Source organism: Dipodomys ordii, unplaced genomic scaffold (genome assembly GCF_000151885.1).
Source record: "Dipodomys ordii isolate 6190 unplaced genomic scaffold, Dord_2.0 Scaffold11, whole genome shotgun sequence".
Taxonomy (NCBI): domain Eukaryota; kingdom Metazoa; phylum Chordata; class Mammalia; order Rodentia; family Heteromyidae; genus Dipodomys; species Dipodomys ordii.
In genome coordinates, this window is record NW_012267227.1 from 12,941,798 (window position 1) to 12,963,757 (window position 21,960).

At 37.8% G+C, this 21,960-nt stretch overlaps 1 protein-coding gene across 3 annotated transcripts in view; it reads right to left on the reverse strand.

The window, feature by feature from the left end:
- The window catches only part of Slc12a1 (solute carrier family 12 (sodium/potassium/chloride transporter), member 1), an 81,806-nt gene that overhangs the window by 59,236 nt on the left and 610 nt on the right, over positions 1 to 21,960 (reverse strand). The window contains exons 2-5 of one of the 3 annotated variants that reach the window (XM_013010100.1): positions 20,679 to 21,309; positions 8,365 to 8,496; positions 8,147 to 8,222; positions 280 to 375 (exon numbers count right to left, since the gene is read on the reverse strand). In XM_013010100.1, coding sequence (XP_012865554.1) covers positions 280 to 375; positions 8,147 to 8,222; positions 8,365 to 8,496; positions 20,679 to 21,098 — 724 coding nt within the window. In that variant the 5' untranslated portion in view covers positions 21,099 to 21,309. Of the gene's footprint in view, positions 1 to 279; positions 376 to 869; positions 966 to 1,510; positions 1,607 to 8,146; positions 8,223 to 8,364; positions 8,497 to 20,678; positions 21,310 to 21,960 lie in introns of all 3 variants that reach the window. The other 2 variants (XM_013010099.1, XM_013010101.1) reach the window with 2 other exon arrangements.

Consider the following 21,960-nt stretch of genomic DNA (forward strand, 5'->3'; position numbering starts at 1 on the left):
ATTATCCCTTCAGTCCGCAGAAAATCATTTTTGGTAAAATGTTGCTATTTGTACAGATAAGCAAGCATGATTCATCACAGGAAACGGAACAAAGAAGTCTTTTCTGGACATCTCCTAATTTCAGTTGAGCAGAATTTTACCTTGCTATTTAAATTTTGGTTTTTTTTCTTTGTTTGGGGATTCATTAACAACATAAACATTTCACTTTCAGTATTAAATCAACTCTAGATAGTATATTTTAATCAAATCTTGTATTCATAAGTAAATGAATTGGCTTACCTCCTCTTACAACTCCATTTGTGCAAATAGCAGACATAGAAATACCTGTGAGTGTTGTCACTACTACGCTCAGGCCAATGATGATGACTCCAAGACCTGCAAAATCCCCCAAGAAAGGTGTTTGGCTCTGGTACTGAGAGAAGTCACCAGTACTTTAGAAACAGCCATCTGAATCTTATCTCTGAAGATCACTTTCCTCACAAAAACCTGAAATGTTCTGAAAGACCTGATTCCGTGTCAGTCTTGGAAAGCACCTGAAATGTACTAAACTTGAAATTAGAAGCCACGTTCCGGAATCCTTTTCTAAGAAACACCAGGAAGGAGAGCATAGACTGGTCTGAAAAAGAAAACATTTATCCAAAGCACTTGCACATCTGGAAATCACCGCCTGCAATGTGCCAGAGAAGTCTGTTAGAAAGAGGTCAGGGCTGACCACAGTACATCTGGACTGTACTTACCAGTTCCTCAAGACAGTAGGGCTTCAAAAACATCAAGTTACTCCCTTGTGCCCCTCAACAATAAGTGTATAAAAAGCTTTTTGCCTACCCGTAGCAAGTGATGAAGGTATTAGATATCTTAGACATTTTTACCTCCACGAACAAACCCGTTAGTTGCTATTGCAGAAGTTGACAAGCCAGTAATAGAAGTGACCATGGTGGAAAGAAGAATTATGAGAACTCCAAGACCTGTTAGCAATGAAAGATAGAAGATAATACGTTTTACTTTTCCTCCTTGGATTCCCTACTGCTGCAGTATATACTGTCTTTTATTTCTGTTTCCATATCCATGCCCAGTGCCCCGATGGGGTTTCTTTGTGCTGGGGAGAAACTTGCGTGCCTGGCATAAAGATCAAGTCAGAACCACTCATTATGATGAAGGATGGTTTCCAAAAGTAAACATAATCTAAAATGTAGCCCTGAAAAGGAAAAGTTGACTTGTGCTGGTATCCTGGGAGAGAAACTACCTTGGCTGTGAAAAGAGAAAACATGGCATTTGACCTTCTCTCTTGCTTGAGAAGAACCCAAATGAGAAAGTTGAGGATTTGACAAAGGTTAAATCCTTCTCCATTTTTCTTGCATCCCTTCGTTTGGGGTGGGGATGGGGGCTGGAAAAAAAAAAGGAACCAACTTATATTACCTTTGAAAACACTCCAGAAAGGTCAGTGGTGAGCTAGTTGAGCCTGTGTTGCTTTTACCTTACAAATGATGTTGTGGGTCATAAGTTTAATTACCTCCTCTGACATATCCATTTGTGGCAATAGCAGAGGTAGATAAACCAGTGATAGCAGTCACTGTCACGGCTAAGCCGATGATAATCACACCAAGACCTCAGTTGAGAGAGGAAAAATAAAGGCAATTAAATGGTGGAACAATCCTTTGGGTCATATACATAAGATCTAGCAAGTCCAGGGGAATCAAAGGATCACACTGGAGTTTGACAAATAGGCCAGGAAATCATTGTGCAATAAATGCCCAGGAGCTAAAATGTGCAATGCTATGTTGCATAAAACTGAGTCACTAAGACTGGGCAAAATGTAGTGGGCATCCCATCATCCATGAAGTTGTAGACACCTATACACGTCATAATGGCCCTATACAACCTCAAGCCGTTATGATAACTGGAGGTTAAGTATGTACCCTGCCAGGTAATTTCCTTTTTATGTACTTTTGGTTGTGTAGGATTGGAACTTTACAGACAATAGAGCAAATTGTTCTGACAGATGGGTAAATTAGAAAGAATCAAATTGAACTACATTGACTTATTAACTGCATGACCTCTAACAAGTTATTTATTCTCTGAACTCCAAATGGCAATTAAATTAGAAAGGATGTCTGTGTGAAGTCACTGCCATAGTACCTAGAATGCAGTACGTAACTAATGTTACTACTTTTTCATCGTAACAATAGGTGTAAAAGCTATTGCTTATTAAAAAGCCCTCCATACATCTAGCCATGCGGTAGGCAGTGTGAGAAACACAACGAACAAACGAAAGCAGCTGCCCTCAAAGACCTTATAGTTGAGAAGGTTAATGGTTCTAATGAGAGGGAGAAAGCAGGAGAGGCCAGAAATCAGAGGCAGATTTGACTGCTTTTACTTTTAAAAGACACAGAGTCAGGAAGATCCTAAAGGATGGCAGAATTTGCCAACACGTAACTTGGACATTAGTCTTATTTTGAACTGAAGACATGTGAAAAGAAGCCGATCTTAAAGAAGCTTTCTATTCTTTCCTATTTGCCACAATACAGAAATTACATTTCTAAGTGTCCTCCACCCACATTTCATTATCAGGAAAGACAAAAGCTCATGCCAGGTACTATTATAGACCCTGATCAGCTGGCAGAATTGCCCTACACAATCTGACTAGGCATTTATCTTCCACTAGCTCTCCCATTTATGTGCCTCCCACATTTTTAAAAATATATTTTTGTTGTAAAGATACTGTACAGAGGGGTTACAGTTACATGAGTAAGGTAATGAGTACATTTCCTATCAAGCATTGTTACCCCCTCCATTTTTCCCCCTACCATCCCTTCCCTCCCCATCTCCCCAAATCCCTACCCCCCTACCCAAATTGTAAAGTTCCTTTTCAACATAGTGTCTTGTACATCTCATTGTTACAATGGGTCAACCTGTATCCTTGTTTCAGCATTTTGTTATTTCCCTTCCCCTCCGCATATTAGAAAAATGTATATACCAGATACAGGGCACTGGAATAAAATACAGTGAAAATAGGGGTTAGATCATTGGGGAAGAACATACAAAAAAACCCAAAAAATCACGTAAGTACATTAAAACCAAGAGCAACAAAGATAAAATCTATTGTGTCTCTATCTTGGGGTTCATTTCACTTAACATCATCTTAGATGGTCATATGGACATAGCTTTTGACCTTTTCTGCTTGTCTGGTAAGATTATCCTAGACGTATACTAGTTATTGCAAATATGGGAAACCATGGGACCTATATTCCTTTGGGTCTGGCTTACTTCACAATATAATTTTTTCCAACTCTTTCCATTTCTCAACAGATTGCCTCCCACAATTTGTTATCCTAAAACTCAAGGAAAATTTCCTTTGTCTTGGTACTTTTGTGTGGTGTTACTACTCTTTTGTTAAGATAGTATAAAAACTCATGTCGTAACCACTGTATCAAATCACCTATCATTGAGTGTTCCCATGTGTAAGTGCGAAACACCAGTTAACATAGTTGTGTGTGTTTTCCCTCTTGCTACTCTGTTGTGACAGTTTAATTTATAGGACCCAGCAAGGAACCTAAGATGGGCAGAGGGAGAGAGTTTTTCCTCTCTCTAATATCTTCTCCAATCAGAAAGAACCCAGATTTGAGACAGAAGACTGTACAGTCACAGCCCCTGAACTCACCTTGACTCCATCCAGAATGTTCTGGCCTGTGCTATTTGGTATCCCCCCATATATAAAGTGGATTGCTGTTGGTAGGTTCTCATATCACAAATGGCTAGAAAGGTAGTCTTGACCATGTCCTTTCTAAACCATGCCTCAATAGAAGGGGAAGAGGACATAATGGCTCTTCTGATGCTTCCAGCTCTACCTTGCTTCAAGCTGGCAACTCTGGTTTATTTAGCAAGTTAAAGTACAGTGGGAGCTGGGCACTGTTGGCTCATGCCTATAATCCTAGCTACTTAAGAGACTAAGATCTGAACATCTCAGTTTGAAGCCAGCTCAGGCAGGAAAGTCTGTGAGGCTCTTATCTCCAATTAATCACAGAAAAAGCTGGAAGTGGTGCTGTAGCTCAAGTGGTAGTGTTAAGCCTTGAGCAAAAGGAGCTTAGGGAGAGCACCCAGGTCCAGAGTTCAAGGCCCAGGACTGGCAAAAAAGAAAGAGAGAGAGAGACAGAGAGACAGACAGAGAGAGAAAGAAATAAGGGAGGAAGGAAAGAAAAGAAAAACAGAGAGAGAAAAGAAATAGAAGGAGGAAGGAAGGAAAGGAAGGAAGAAAGGAAGGAAGAAAGAGTAAAGTGGGAAGGGAGCGACTATAGGTCACAAACTGCAGACTTGGTACAAACTGCTTTAGCTGCTATTCGGTCTTATAACTACCTTGCACCAAATGCTTTGAACTTATTGCAGGGATCCTTGTAGTCAGCTTCACTTATAAACCACTATGTGACCCTAGTTCCTTGTGTCACTATTATCATCTTCGAACTAGGCCTAAGAAACTACATAGTTTTGTTTTTTTTTTACTACATGGCACTAACTTTATTATTTTCCTCCCATTACTTTCCCAATAATCCTTCATTCAGATGTATATATTCAGTGTATGTATACATACATAATTATACATACACATATGTATGTATATAGATTTAGAATTCCATTTGAACTCTCAGGAATAATGCTTTATACTATTAAACAACATGGGAGAAAAAAATCCTAGCAATTCAGGAGGTTGAGATCCGGTGGATAGTGGTTCCAGGCCAACCCAAGCAAAAACATTCTCGAACCTCCACCTTGAGAAAAGAAGCTAGGATGTTGGCATGCACCTTTCATTCCAGCTATATCAAGTTATTCTTATATACCCTTGGATAGCTATCTGTCCCAGGGTAAAGTACAGCATGAGAACATTGGTTTGATTGCATTCCCAAAATATCCTTGAACCACATGCACCAGTGAGGTACTTACTAAAAATGCCCAAGCAACAGAACTACATTTTTAAAAGTGAATCCTAGGGGGGCTGGGAAGGTGGCTCAGTGGTAGAGCACTTGCCTTGCATGCATGAGGCCCTTGGTTCGATTCCTCAGCACCACATAAGCAGAAAAAGCCAGAAGTGGCGCTGTGGCTCAAGTGGTAGAGCACTAGCTTTGAGTTGAAGAGCTGAGGGACAGCACCCAGACCCAGAGTTCAGACCCGCCTCCAACCAACCAAAAAAAAAAAAGTGAGTCCTAGGATTCTGCGTTTTGTGTGTGTGTGTGTTTCTCTGTGTGCGTGTTTTTGGTTGTGGGGCTTGAACTCAGGGCTTTGTGTACTGTTCTTGAGCTTTTTTGCTCAAGGCTAGAGCTCTACCATTTTGAGCCACAGCGCCACTTCTAGCTTTCTGGTGGCTAATTAGAGATAAGAGTCTCATGGACTTTCCTGCCAGGCTGCCTTTGAACTGCGATCCTCAGATCTCAGCCTCCTAAGTAGCTAGGATTTCAGGCATGAGCCACTGATGCCTGGCTTCTGCAGGGTTTTAGTTCTAATTTCTGAGATAGTTTTTATGATTCCTACAGTGAGATCATTAGGCTACCTTCAGCCATTTCAATTTGTGTCTGCTAGACATGAAAAACAGAAAAATCTATGGGAACCAGTTTTGTTTTTCATTTTTCAGCAAGGGTCTTTAGCTTTACCTTTAAAGAATTGGAAAGTATTAACCCAGCTCCCTAATTTTTAGATAAGTGAAAATCATAGACTATAAGTGACTTTGTTCAGGTCATACTTGCTTTTTACACCCATCTTCCCTGCCTAATACTCAAGCTTATTTGTATCCATCTTGGCTCCCAAACAGAGAATAACTAGACAGCATTATGAGCACATTCTACCATTATTTTTAAGAATATGGCAGCCAAATCTTACAGCTTCAGCATGGTTACCCAAGGGCTGTAGCTACTGTTATTACTGGTTCCAGATTTATTCTGGCTTTATTCCCAGGGTCTGGGCTTGAAAAACGTATACAAGTTTCCTTCTCAAAAAATTCCCATATCAAGAAGAAAGTACTTGGATTTTTTTCTTTTCTTTCACAATATAAGAAACTGAAATGGAACCACATGGTGACTGAACCCATTTAGCTTTAGGTTTGTAGCAAAGATCAGTAAAAATGAGTAAGATTGGTAAGAAGTTTCTAGTCTTCACCAAAATGCATTTACTGAGAAGAAACTGAAGGAAAGGAAGGAAGGGAAGAAAGAAAGAAAAAAGAAAGCCACAAATATCTATCAAAAAGAAAAATCATTAGGTAGAACTCTACTGACTTCTAATTGTGATTTTAACTACTTAAGAAAATGATTTTTTTATCTAAACAACGTGAATGCCTGGAATTATATTAAATCATTTAGCAGAAGATAAGACTCTTCATATTTTTTTAAATTTTGTAATAAACCTGAAACTGGATTGACAATGAAGAGTAATCTAAGCCCTGATTAAAGTTCACATTATTGCCAAACATATGGGTGTTAAGTAAGTTGCATTAAAAAAGAATTACTCTTGCCCTTGGCTACAGTCACACCTCCAAACGAAATAATGTTTCTTGATGATCTCAATAAGTTACTAAACTGCCCTTAAAAACCTAATTTTGCATGAAACCCTGGAGCAAGACTTTGGCAATATTAAGATGCAGATTTTCCATGGTACAGCATCTACTTGTTTTGGACCCAGCAGGCTCTACACCCTCATTTGGTATGCATCATAAAACCAGCAAGCAGCCCTTTGTCAGGAACACCACAGTTGCCAAACATGAACCATGGAAAAACTATGGGAACTGTTTCAATTTGTAGCTTAGTCCTTTCCTTTTCAAGTTAGTCTTCCCCTGGCTCTGACTGCATTTCGAAGAGTGAAGTCAATAAATAATCACGATGACTTTCTAAACACTCATTGAAAACCTTTCTTCTGGAATAGAGTCTGAAAACACATCTGAGCTTCTATGTTCCTGATATGAATGATTTAAAAGTCTCCCCCAAAAGTGAATCCACAATGCATTCTGTATATATAAAACAGAACATCACTTTTATCACATGAAATCAGAACCTGAGGGAATGTTTGACTTTTTTTATTTTTATTTTTTGTCATGGGACTTGAACTAGGGCCTGGGCGCTGTCCCTGAGCAATTTCTCTCAAAACTAGTGCTTTGCCACTTTGAGCCACAGTGCCACTTCTGGTTTTCTGATGGTTTACTGGAGATAAGAGTCTCATGGACTTTCTCTACCCAGGCTGGCTTCAAACTGCAACTCTCAGATTTCAGACTCCTGAGTAGCTAGGATTACAGGTGTGAGCCACCAGCGCCTGGTGAAAATAATATTTTAAATGGAATGTAACATTTAAAAACAATCACTCAGAGTAATATCAGTATCTTCCATTTTTCCATGTAAAGTATGTAAATTACACACATTATATTAATCATTTTGTCTGTAATTTTAAGACTGGAAATATTTTATTAACCTTTGTTTTCTGACTGCTGGTACCTGAAAATGAAACAACTATTTTCTTTGAAAAATGGTCAAATATTCAGCATTTTTAGTAGGTTATTTTTCACTAGTTTTCCCATAAGGTGGTTTGTATGGTGGAATTTTGCCCGTTATCACAATAGGGATAGTCTATAGCAAATAAAGAGCGTATAGAGCTGAGAATGTGGCTTGGTGATAAAATGCTTGCCTAGCACACATGAAGCCCTGGGTTTGATTCCTCTCCACATAAGCAGAAAAAGCTGGAAGTGGTGCTGTGGCACAAGTGGTAGAGCACTAGCCTTGAGCAAAAGAAGCTCAGGGACAGTGCTTAGGCCCAGAGTTCAAGCCCCAGGACTGGCAAAAAAAAAAAAGAGCATATATCAACATATCCCTAAACATGCCTTTAATTATGTAAAATAAATGTGCTTTCCTATACTGCTATGCTTTAAACTTTATCAGAATTTAGAAAGACATAATTGATTTTTCACCAGATCATTTGGCAAGCTGGAAAATTCCAGCTTCCCATGAGTTAACGTCTCACCTTTCCTCTCTGGCAAATATTGTCAAAGAGGCAAGTAAAAGGAGCTCAAGTGTAAATTATTTCTATGACCTTCATCTTACATGCAGCATTAATGGTGAAACCAAGTTTCTTATTGAGCTTATAACTTACATCAAAAATTATTTAGAAGAGGAAAAACGCTTACCAATTCCAGCTTCTCCAACAATCCAAGAGAGGCGAATGAAAAGCATGACTCCCCAGATGTTCAACATGCATCTTACCTGTGGGTCAAAGAGACATTGAAAACTCATAATGGGGCAAATCCCAATTGCCTTAGTCACTCTAGTGTCCAGATCTAGCTAACCCAATCCACCAGATCATTAAATGGATACACTTCATTTGTAAATGTAGAAGTTTTCTCACCAGCACACCTTTCACCCATCCAAACTTCACAACACCAGCAGTATCTTCTTCTTTGTTCTCAGCTTGTTCTTCTCCAGACATCCCATCACCATTGGCAACCCTATCAGCGGAACCAGGAGCCACTGACACATTCTGCATTTCCATAGATAGCAAAAAAAGTAGATCATCGACAGATGGTTCCATACAACTTTTAAGGGCAAATCAAAGCAATTGATGTAAAGCTCTAGACAAATAACAACAACAGAAAACACATTCTGCTTCTGTTAGTAAATAAGTTTTCTGAGCTGAAGATTCCCTTTCTTCCTTCCTTCTTTCCTCTCTCCTTCCTTCCCATCTTTCTTTTCTCCCTTTCTCCTTTACTTTCTCCCTTCCATCCCTTCCTTCTCCTCTTCCTCCTCCTCATTCATACTCTTACCCTCCTTTCCTCTCTTTTCTTTGAGTTGCTGGTGAGTTCCTTTTGTGAGTGCTTTTCAAGCATGGGTAAAGCTGCACGGATGCTGAGTGGAACCTGGGCTGTTATTTTGCTAATGAAAGTATTTACTTTGGTAAAAGTGATCAGATTGAGAAAAAAATTTAAACAAATAACAAAAAAGAAGGGATGCAGAGAAGGAAGGGTCAGTAATAGTCAATAAGTATCTTTTAGAGATAACCCTCTCCATAATGCAGAGTATGTGGAATCTTCCCTGTGCTTTATTTTATTCACTTAAAACAATAAACTGTTGGTGGGAATGTAAACTTGTTCAACCCCTATGGAAAGCAGTATGGAGGTCCCTTAAAAGACTAAACATACAACTACCCTATGATCCAGCAATTCCACTCCTAGGCTAAAAGATCACAAACCAGGATACAACAAAGCCACCACCACAACCATGTTCAAAGCAGCACTATTTGCCATAGTCAAGGTATGGAATCAGCCCAGATGCCCCTCAGTGGACAAATGGATTTTTTTTAATGGAATTCTACTCATTTATTAGAATCATTGCATCATTTGCAAAGAAGTGGAAGGACCTGGGAAAAAAATTATGTTAAGTGAAGTAAGTCAGGCCTAGAGAGTCAAAAGTTGCACATTTTCTCATGTGGAAGCCGGAATTAGTTTATAAGTAAAAACCTTAGGTGATACACAAGTGTACATAGATTTATGAGTTGAAACATGGTAGATGTAAGTAATTCCTGAGAAAGGCAAATTCATAATTCAACAAAATAAATACCAGGAGACATGTGCTTGAAAGTGGTGGGGAGATGTCAGGAGAGGGGGTAGACAAATGAAGAGAAGTAGAAGGAGAGACTACAGTAACAAATGCAATGTATAGCCTACACAATTCAGAAAAGTAAGGGAAGGAACTGAGCACTGTGTTGAAAATGAACTGTATAACTTGTGTGTGGGATAGGAATGAAAAAACAGAGAGCACGAGGGAAAGGGTGACATTGTCAAAAAAGAGATGCACTCTTTTTTTTTTTTTGGTCGGTCATGGGGCTTGAACTCTGGGCCTGGACACTGTCCTTTAGCTCTTCAACTCAAGGCTAGCACTCTACCACTTGAGCCAGGGTGCTACTTCCAGTTTTCTGGTGGTTTATTGGAGATAAAAGTCTCACAGACTTTCCTGCCCAGGCTGATTTTGAACCCTGATCCTCAGATCTCAGCCTCCTAGGATTATAGGACGGGTGTGAGTCACTGGCATCTGGCAAGAAATGTACTCTTCACCTGATTTATATAACTAACTCCTTTGTATATCACCTTTATAACAACAATAAAACATATTAAAAATAAAATAAATAAAGTAAGGGATGGAGTGTGTAAGGGATGGGTGGAAATGATGAAAAGGGAAACATTAGGATGCATTATATCCATAAATGGCCTTGTTGAGTGGCAACTCCTTTGTATAATTACTTAAAGATAATAAACATTTAAAAAATAATAATGACAAAGCTTCTTAGCTGAGCATGGTAGGGCAAACGTAATTCCCAACTTGGCTACATAAGGAGTTCTTGTCCCTAAATAAAACAAAAAAAAAAATACCGTAAACTTCTCTGCTCTCCTGAGAGGGTCTTTGAGCAGAATCAATGAAACATACACAGAGAAACATTTTCTGTATACACATGAAAACAGTTCAAAGTTTTCCACAGGCGTTTAAAGGTACTATGTGACCTCAAGAATGCTTTAGGGAACATTCTAATGGATTCCATAGCTCCCTTCTTGGGAATTGATAATGTGCTAGCATTGCAAAGATGTCTTGTAAATACCAGACATCTCATAACTTCCAGAAGAATTATCTGAGTAGAAATAAAAAGTGTAAGTAGTATAAATTAGGATCCAAATTCTTAATATTTTTTTTCACATGGCTTAACTTCGAAAAAGAGTTTAAAATAATCATCTTTGAGTCAGTGGGGGAGAAGGTATGTCTTTTTCTTCAAGTTAAGAATAGCTTGCAATCTTTTATTCTCTTCTAGATATGACTGAATCATTTCTGATATACCTACTTAATTTAGCCTTGCTGGTATCTACCTCATTCTTTACTCAGTAAACTCCATCTCATTGAGCTCCTGAAAGCAATCTTTTCCAAGAAGGATTTTGAAACCATTGGAAAAGTCTTTTCCATTCACATATTAATTACCATTATTATAGAGTGACTTTATCTTATTTAAGTGATCTAAATTGGTTTAAGCTTGAAATGATTTGTTCTGATGTCACTAGCTAAGACTCAGACAAGCACTTTTTTTTCCTCTCTGAAAGAAGACCTCTAAGAAACAAATAGTATTTCTTACAAGAAGATTAATTTTCTTGCATCGTTAAGAACTCCTGCATCTTTGGGCTGTGGGGTCCATTAGTATATCCTCTATGAACTGACTTTAATTTGAGCAATTCAATTCAAGTGAATTGAAGGTTTTATTCCTTTCAGTTGTGAGGCTTGAATTCAGGGCCTAGGTGCTGTTGCTAAGGTCTTTTGCTCAAGGCTAGCAGTCTACCACTTTGAGCCACAGTGCCACTTCTGGGTTTCTGGTGGTTAATTGAGATAAGAGTCTCACTGACTTTCCTGCACAAGCTGGCTTTGAACCTCAATCCTCATATCTCAGCCTCCTGAGTAGCTAGGATGACAGGTGTGAGCCATTATGGATTGAATTTTCTATTTCTGTCTTTCATCATGCTATTTTCCTTTATGTAATAACATATTTAGTTTATTTTCCCATGAAACTTAGTTAATGATAGCAAATGTTGTTCTTGGATAATTGATTAAAAGTCACTATATGATCCACACTCTATGACTATGTTGTGGGTCGGTGTTCCTCAAAATCAGCCAAGTGATCGCCAGGTAAGACCATTGCTGAACAATGGTGAATTCATGAAGTGGACTTAAAAGTCCCTGATCTCTACCACTTAGAAGCACATGTCTTAGTTTCTGACCCATTTCTCAGGAATGAAATGAAATGAATCTAAACGAGTTCATCTTAGTGTTTTCTGACAGAACTGTAGAAAGACAATTGTGCAAAAGAGGATATTGTAATTAAAGTCAAAATTTAGTTTTGTATTACTTAAGTACTATCTTAATCTTAAGCATTTACAATCTTTATTTGTACATATAGTTGGAAGCTGAATTCCTGTATTCATCATACCAATAGAAAGTACGGTGGTTTTAAAACAAAATTCAAAGAAATTGAAGCTGACCAGGCAGGATGAAAACTGGTCATCTCTACCAGCTACACATACAAGTCAGGTATATAATTCTAAATCTTCTAGTAACTACTTTTTATTTATATTTTACTTTTGTTTTGGTGCTGGAGATTAAACCCAGGGTCTGGAGCACGTGATGCATATACTCTCCCGCTGAGCAATATTGCCAGTCCCTAGTAGTTACATTTTAAGGACTTTAAAAAAATGATGAAATAACTTGGGTCTAGGTATGGACCCTGAAATAGACATATAAAATATATTATGTAATACATATAATATATATTTTATATAAATATAACAATTTTATAACCAGGTGCTGGTCACGGCTATAATGCTAACTACTCAAGAGGCTGAGATCTAGAGGATTATGATTTGAGGCTAGCTTAGGCAGAAAACAGAAAACTCTGTGAGACTCTCATCTCCAAAATAATCATCATAAAGCAGGGCTAGCATCATGAAGTTCAAGTGGTAGAGTGCCACCCAACTGAACAAGAGACCCTGAGTTCAAACCTCAGTACCCATAGAATACAAAAGGAAAGGGAAAAAATCCTATTTCTAATATTTGAAATATAAATATTTGTTTTAGTAGTTACCTTGTAGAAGGGAACTGAATCACTGTGTAATTGAATTTTGTATTTTAGAATCCTTATAAAACATTTTCATTTAAACATACACTCGGGATATAGAATTAGTAAGTTATTTCACATTTTTTTTCTTTTTTGGGTCCGGTCGTGGAGCCTGAACTCTGGGCATGGGCGCTGTCCCTCAGCTCTTCAGCTCAAGGCTAGCGCTCTACCACTTGAGCCACAGCGCCACTTCCGGTTTTTTTTTATGTGGTGCTGAGGAATCGAACCCAGGGCCTCATGCATGCAAGGCAAGCGCTCTACCACTGAGCCACCTTCCCAGCCCTTCACATATTTTTTCACTAAGTCTGAAATCTGGTGCTTATTTTCCCTGTCATCCTATGCCAGTGTTGACTAGCCACATTTCCAGTGCTCTCTAGCCACATGTGATTGATGGATAACATATTGGACAGTTTCAGATACATTTGATGATGCTTTGTAAGCCAAATTTTGACCTCTTAATGGATTCTATACACATAGGAAGTTGAGTGGGTCCAATGTAACTTTTGCTTTTCATGACAGAAACTTACCATCAGTGAGGGCAGGGAATTTAAAATGTCCATGCAGGTTGAAGAGATTTTTGGTTAGGGGACTCATTCATTTGACATAATTTGAGGAATTTTTTTTTTCTTTTGCCGGTTGTGCGGCCTAAACTCTGGGCCTGGGCGCTATCCTTGAGCTCTTCAGCTCAAGGCTAGCACTCTACCACTTGAGCCACAGTGCCACTTCCGGCTTTTTCTGCTTATCTGGTGCTGAGGAATTGAACCCGGGGCCTCATGCATGCAAGGCAAGCACTCTACCACTGAGCCACCTTCCCAGCCCGAGGAAAATTTTTTATAAACATTGTTCATATTCTAGATAATTAAAATTCCCATAGCCAGATCAGCAGCAGCTACTCATTCAGGAAGAAAGTAATTTCCTTTGCCTGAATTATTGGAGGGTCCCAGGAGACACAGGCTTTTTTTTTTTTTTTTTTAAGGCAGTCTTGGGAATAAAACTCTTATTTTCCGATAAAATCTAAACTTGAATGTTTGGTTCAGGAAATTGCTCTGCTCTATGATGAAATCAGAAATGGTGACCATGACCCTTAGATCTGGATTAATGACAATATCAATGACTTAAAACAAAATAAATTCTATGACCTTGGATAAAGAATGAATAGAATAGTTCAAATTTTCTCCTTAAATGAGCACTTCTTCTTGATGGATACCCTTCTTGGCCACAGTTTAATGGTTCTTCAATTTCTCTTCATTTACAACAATATGATGCAAAAACACCAATGAAACAAAGAAACTACCTCCTCGAGAGTTAGTAATTAAATTGTTTTTATAAATTATTCAAAAATAAAGCTAATGTGGAGTGTTTGACTTTCTTAGGTAAATGCATACAACCTACTAGTGCTTCAAAATTTTATGTACGTTTTTACTATGCGTGTGGAGGGAGGCTTTGAATGTATACTTTTAGTTGTCTAATAATCTTGAAAGTAAATTTACAAGTAGGCATGTCATTTCTATTATTTGTTCTAATACAGGGTCCAAAAGTCCTGAATGTTTTAAGCTATGCAATTTACAGTATAGTTTTGTTGTGCAATTAATTCAGGGTATGTTCTCCAGCAAGCTACTTGCCCTTTCTTGGAAATTGCCAGTGACACTAAGTCAAGAAGTTTACTCAAAGGCAAAATCATTTTTCTAGTTGACCACCTTCCTGTACGGATATGGCAAAGCAAATCTTGGTTCACTCTAAAAAATGCCTCCTTGTAAGCCAGAACAATAATAAACTCAATGCATCAACAAATTACAGGACATAACTTTATACTGAGAGTTTGTTGGAATTTGATGTCAAAAAGCTATACCCCATGGTTTTCAGACTCCTGGTGCATATTCTTGAGACCAAAGTCTCAGAGCCTACAAGTTTTATTATTGTTTTCTCAAACCCAGTCTTTTTTTCTCTGCTTATTTTGAATTAATTGGCTTGTTCACACGCTATTACCATAAATGATGACCCATAACCTTTCATAAATGCATTTTAAATTATATAGCTTGAGGGCATCATTATATATTTATCAAGAGTTTTACCTGTATATTTAGAGTTCAGGGAAGTAAAATAAAAATGCATTTAAACAAAGACTATTTTATAAAAGATTTTTCCTCTTCTAGTATTGATAAACTAGTAAGGTTTCAATCACATGAACTTTAAAGGTCAAATTCCTAATAAGTACTTTCTGATGATAATAGATTATTTTATTTAAAACATAATGACTCCCTTAAATAACAAATACTTTTGTAAGACATTATCAAAATAAAGTAGTATATTTATACTTTAAGCTCCAATTAGATAATATTGACAACTAATACATGCACTCAAGTTAGGAGTCTTTAATCTCAGTGTGATAAAGAATTCTTAGATGGCCATTGAGAAATAGTTCCGTAAGTATATAGGCCCATATGATCTTCTCATTGTTTAAATGTTTTGTTTCATCATTGAAATATTCAAATCTATGCAAAAGTAGAGAAAATAATATGACTTATGTACGTATCACTCAGTTTCAATGAATATCAACATATGGTCAATCTTAATCATCTCAGACTTCTCACTCTGCTATTACTGGGTCCTTAAAAACAAGTATAAGGGATGAACTAGATGATTCTTTAGGTTCCTTCTAGAATGAAAAACACATGACATAGTACATTTCCTAACCCTTTGTGATAATGGGATTTTTTTTTTGTCGGTCATAGGGTTTGAACTCTGGGGCCTGGGTGCTGTCCCCGAGCTCTTCAGCTCAAAGCTACTGCTCTACCACTTGAGTCCCAGCGCCACTTCCGGTTTTCTGGTGGTTAATTGGAGATTAGAGTCTGATGGCCTTTCCTGCTTGGGCTGGCTTTGAACTACAATCCTCAGATCTCAGCCTCCTGAGTAGTTAGGATTACAGGCATGAGCCACCAGCACCCAGCTGGGAAATATTTTAAACGATGAAAATGAGAGGGTGATTTTTTTCTTGTATTAAGTTGCTGAAAGATATGTCTATAAATCACTACCTCTTGCCATAGATTTGTAATCATAACATAATTTATCATAAGTGAAACATGTATCTCATATACAAATTGACATGTTTTTGATAACTTACAAAAATGGTGTGTGAAAAAGAAAATTGAATGATTTATGTGTTTTCCATGTATACCTTTAAAGGAACTACTACTTTTTTCATTATCTATTACTAAATTATGTATAGTGGGACATTAATCACTTTTCCTCACAGATTAATAGCATGAGCTCCCAGGGGGAAAATGATATTGGGAAAGGAAATAAATTGTTGCACAAAGAATGTTAAATATTTTTAGTCATGTATACTTCATTTTTTAAGCAAAAAGCTAGTATAAAAGTTACCACCATCAACAGCCACTTCTTAAGTTCCTACCCATTGTAATCATTGTTACTTTAGATGTATATAAACTAATATTCACAAGCATTTCGCAAGACACGTACATATTATGTAACTTATACAATACTGCCAAACAAGGGAGGATTAGGATATTTTTTACTCTCCATTTAACTGGAGTTTACAGAAATCTATAATTCATAGCCAGCAGTATAGGCATTTTACTCTTTACTATAAAGAAAATGAAAAGGATTTCTTGAACTGCAATCTCAAATCATTGGGATTACCAATTCTGTCAATATCTATCACCACTAGGGTTTCACTGAAGGCAGAGAGTTAAAATAATGTCTTTTAAATCTATTTTTCATTTTACCTATTAGGACAGCAGTTGTCACATAATTTTTTTCTGACTTGGACATTTAAACCAGGGTTTGCACAAAATCCAACTGGCTTCCTGCCTAAATATACTATGCCAGTCAATGTGAATGTGCTTTTGCTATACGGTTTTGGAAAACATCATAATCATTGGCACAGAAAATATTGGCTTTCACTATGCCACTTCCTTTCTGCATTAATTAATTAATTAATCAATCAATTAATGTGATCCTGGGGCTTGAACTCAAGTCCTGGGTACTGTCCCTGAGCCTCTACTACTTGGGCCACAGCTCCATTTCCAGATTTTTGTGGTTAACTGGAGATAAGAATCTCATGGACTTTTCAGTCCAGGCTCTGGCTTCGAGCCATGATCCTCAGATCGTAACCTCCTGAGTAGTTAGGATGATAGGCGTGAGCCACTAGTACCCAGCTGTTTTCTGCTCCTGAGTAGTTAGGATGATAGGCGTGAGCCACTAGTACCCAGCTGTTTTCTGCTTTAAAATGAGTTAAATGAACTATTATTTATGGTTTTGCAAACAAGATCTGTGAGGTAGCTAAGCATTATTATGTGGTCATTATTGCTAGTTGTGACCTAAGGAGCTACCATAAAAATGTCAAGGAGGTGGCAGAACAGCACCCTGCCACTTTTCATGTCTTATTTTAAGGGGAAAGTAAGACAAGTAGCTGAATCAAATTCTCATTCAGAGAAGTACATCGAAGAAGGTCCAGACCATTCATGCCTGCCATGGTAGAGCAATACTGAAGTAGAAAACACACAAAGGCAGATTGGTCCAGGTAACTTCAGCAACACTGGAATCAGTCTTAAGTGTGCCTACTTTGACTATTTGGCTATTTCCACATGATTTAATTAAGATGAAGTATCTTGGGTGAGTGAGGGTCAAGTTCAGAAAAAGAGTTATTTTTTCTTTAATTTAATTTAATTTTATTTGTGAAGATACTGTACAGAGGGGTTACAATTGCATGGGCAGGATAATGCGTACATTTCTTGCCAAGCATTGCATCCTCCTCCTTTGTTTACCCTTCACATCCCTTCCCAGCCTCCCCCCTCCCCCCCAATCCCAATCCTTCTCCTTCCTCCCTTCCCCCCCAAAAGAGTTACTTTTTACCATATTTTTTTTCAAAATGATTCTTCAGGGCCTGTAAATTAAGCCTATTTTAAGGTATTTAATTTGTCTTTCATTTCACCCTAAGGAGGGTGAAAAAAGTGCTTTAAGTCAAAGTTAAGTCCTTATCCTCACTTCTCTTCAAAAATGATATGATATCTCATTTACCAAATCTGTCAAGTGCAGCTCTAATACTCCTAATGTGTGGTCACACAGATGGAGTGCTAAAGAAATAGACCTTCAGAGTTTTTCCCTCTGTATTGAAAGATTTATGTAAGTCATGGTTTTAGAAAGTCTAAATAAGCCACATTTCTCTCTTTGGAATGTGTGTCCTAAGAACAAATTAAATTTACTCCATTTCCTTTTTAATAGGAGTTAAAACCTTACTTTCTTTTGTTAGAAATTGGGAAAGGGAAGAATTGAGAATATTTAAGTTATTATACCAATTTTAATGAAGGTGTCAACTTGAAGATATGTGTAATATGGTAGGATAGAATTACAAGTCTTTTTTTTCTTTTTGAGGACTTTGGTTCATTTTACTTCATATGATAAATTCAAATTTCTTTATGATGCCCTAAATTCTCTTTCTGACTATTCTACACCTTGGAAACCCTGTGCCCTTTTATCAACCCACTTTTCCTTTTGGGTTATCCTTTTCTCTCTTCTGTCATTCTCCTTCCTTCTCTGATTAAGGAAAAAGAAAATGATGCCTCAATCTTATTTATTAGAAGTATCTAATGATGTTTCTTTTTTTAAAAAATCCTTATGGGGCCAGGCACTGGTGGCTCACACCTATAATTCTAGCTACTAGATCCTCAGGCTGAGATCTTAGGATCTCAGTTTGAAGCTAGCCAGGGCAGAAAAGTCTGTGAGACTCTTACCTCCAAAAAAACTACTCAGAAAATGCTACAAGAGTCACTGTGGCTCAAGTGGTAGAGGCTAGCCTTGAGCACAAAGAAGCTCAGGGTGGGCACAGGCCTTGAATTCAAGCCCTCGGAAGGGGGAAAGAACATCCTATGAAGTTATCATTTTGTTTGAAATAGCCATATTGTTAACTCTTTTTGATTAAAGCATGAAATATCCCAGATAAAAATCTAAATTTTATCTCTATGAAGAAACCAGTAGAGTGCTACTGGTGTACACAGGACAAGGAAGATTTTGTAGGACAGGACTCTTTGTAGAACAGAGTCAATTAAGAACAAAGGGTCCTCCTTGGGAAGTCCTAGAGCCCAAAGAAAAGGGTCAAAGTAGTCCAGGGAGATGTGCTTTCTCTACAAAGAGGATGAGCAGAAACTAAAAGGAGATCTGGTCTACTCGACGTTCCTGAGAGTGACATTCCTAGATCTCTAGAGTGGGTAATCTTTTAATTAAAAATTATTGAATGAGGGGCTGGGAAGGTGGCTCAGTGGTAGAGCGCTTGCCTTGCATGCATGAGGCCCTGGGTTCGATTCTTCAGCACCACATAAGCAAAAACAAAAAAGCCAGAAGTGGCGCTGTGGCTCAAGTGGTAGAGCACTAGCCTTGAGCTGAAGAGCTGAGGGACAGTGCCCAGACCCAGAATTCAGGCACCATGACTGGCAAAAAAAAAAAAAATTATTGAATGACTGAAATGATCTATTTCATTATTTTCTCCCCTCCTCAAAGTTTGCACAAAAGGATGCTACATTTGAATATGTGACATCCAACTATTCTTCTTAGAAAGTAAGTGTGTTCCATAAAGACTTATACTCAGGGCTAGGAAGGTGGCTCAGTGGTAGAGTGCTTGCCTTGCATGCATGAGGCCCTAGGTTCGATTCCTCAGCACCACATAAGCAAAAAGAAAAAGCTGGAAGTGGTGCTGTGGCTCCAGTGGTAGAGCACTAACTAGCTTTGAGCTGAAGAGCTGAGGGACAGCACCCAGGCCCAGAGTTCAGACCCCATGACCAGACCCCCCCACAAAAAAGACTTATACTCACTGCAAACTCACAGGCAAGTAAAGTGACCAACTCTGTGAACATATCTCAAAGCAAGACACAGAAGAATCTACTAATGATCTGCTGTAAGATTAGAAAAAAGTACTGCTTCATATTTCTAGATTTAGAAACCTTGTCTACATTCCTTTAATAAGGAAAAGTTTAACCACTCTTGCAGCTTTGGTCCTTAAATTTTAGTTATTATTATATCTCTAGGTGAATTTGTGAGCCTCAGGCAAAGTTACAAAGATGAAGAGGATAAATGCCAAATCTTAGGTTTGTTCTTTCTTTAAAGAATAGAAAGAAGTAGCATACACAACCAAGGCTGGCACCTACAATACTAACTACAAAAGGCAGAGTGATCTTTTTTTAAAAAAGAAAATTTGCTGTGGAAGGCTCTGGTGGCTCACGCCTGTAATCCTAGCTACTCAGGAGGCTGAGATCTGAGGATCAGGGTTCAAAGCCAGCCTGGGCAGGAAAATCTGTGACTCTAATTTCCAATAAACCAGAATTAGAGTTGTGATGGAAAGTAGTAGAGCTCTAGCCTTGAGCACAAGAACTCAGGACAGTACCCAGGCCCTGAGTTCAAGCCCCATGACCACTACCAACAAACATTACCAAAAAAAAACATTAGGGTAGAACTAGCTTAGTATTCAATTTAACATATTTTTGTGTGTTTTTTGTGTTGATACTAGGGCTTGAACTCAGGGCCTAGGCATTGTCCTTTGGCTTTTACACTCAAGTTTGATGCTCTACCATTTGATTCACACCTGTACTTTTGGCTTTTTGATGGTTAATTGTAAATAAGAGTTTTACATACTTTTCTGCCTGGCTGGTTTGGAACCTTGATCCTGAGATCTCAGCCTCCTGGATAACTAGGATTACAGGACTGAGCCACCAGTGCCTAGCAATTTGACGTGTTTAATCAGGTGGCAAGTGAATGACTATAATGATAAACAAAATACAACATACTGCCTAACGTTCAGAGTTAATTCTATACTTCTCTATTCCAAGTCAGTAAACATTTGTGAAGCATTTTCTGTTTCCTAAGCACTAGGGACCGTTGTGTAAGTAAGATGGATAGTTCGGAATAGACCTCTTCATTTGACTGTTTCACACTTGAGCATTATTAAAGAGGAGGAATTAACCTGGAGGGATGAATAAAAGCAGACACTTACCCATGACCTTCATGCTTACCTTTGCAAGTTGCTCATGGATCTCCAGCAGACTGGGCCGGCTGACCTTGGGCCCACTGACACTGCCCGTGTTGCGATAATACTCGATCTTGGGAACAGCATCAATGGTGTTGTGGCCAAAGGTTTGTAGGTAGTAAGTGTTTGTGTGTGAATCATAGGCATGAAAACTGGCATCTGTCTTGGCAGTTTCTCCATTTTGGAGGAAGTTGTCATAGCACTCTTGATTCCCGGGTCTAAAGCTGATTCTCAATCTGTTCTGTGCTTCATCCCCAAAAGAAGTCTCTTCATAATGCGGTGGATCGGTGCTGTCACTCACAGCTGCACCGCTGTCATGGCTCTCATTTATGATATTAACTTGAAAGCGATTGGTATTACTGGGCACTGAATCCAGAAATACATTAGAAGAGGTGTTCAGTGACATCTTCCAAAATGGATTTTTTGAACTAAGGTATATACTTTATGGTTGTTGCAAAAAAAAGAAAAAAAAAGAGAAAAAGAAAGCTCTATGTTGCTACTTCAGATCAAATACTAATGTGGTTACATTAGGATGCTCATGGCTTTTGTTCTAGATGAACTCAATAAATAGAGTCTTGATATATTATCTCTAGATAATCTTCAGGATGTCTTCAAAGCTGTCATTGAAAAAGAAAAGCAAACTTTTTCCAGGCTGCACAATATATTTGAGTAAGGTCGGGGTACAAGAAAATTGTTTTCTTTTACAAGATGTATAATTTTAAATTTATTTTGCTAAAAATTACCTAGTCACCTGAGCATTTAAATCCTACAATAAATAACTAGGGATTTGCTTCAGCAAACAGAATTTCCAATGGAGTTGTTAAAATGTTACTGTGTTTATAATATTTGCTTGGATTTCTTGGAGTCAGTACAACTTGTAGAAAAGATATAATTCAACTAATCGAGTACAATGGGAATGGATGAGATTATTTTCAGCCTGAAACATAGTTCATTGACAGCCTTAAACGCTGAAAGAGTATTTCATGGCTGATAGGAATATATACTGTATGATATATAAAATGAACATTTAAACTTCTAAAAATGCACTTTCTGCTTGGCTATAAAAATCTGCACATATTTAGGCAATTTGTTCCAGAAATACTTTTAAGTATGTGACAAGTAATATATATATATATATATATATATATATATATATAATTTAGAATGTGAATTTAAAACATATAACCCATCAAAGTGATATTTCTATAATTTCTTAAAACTTCATTAACATTCAGAATCTTTCCTCGCTTATAAATTTGTTTTTTTCA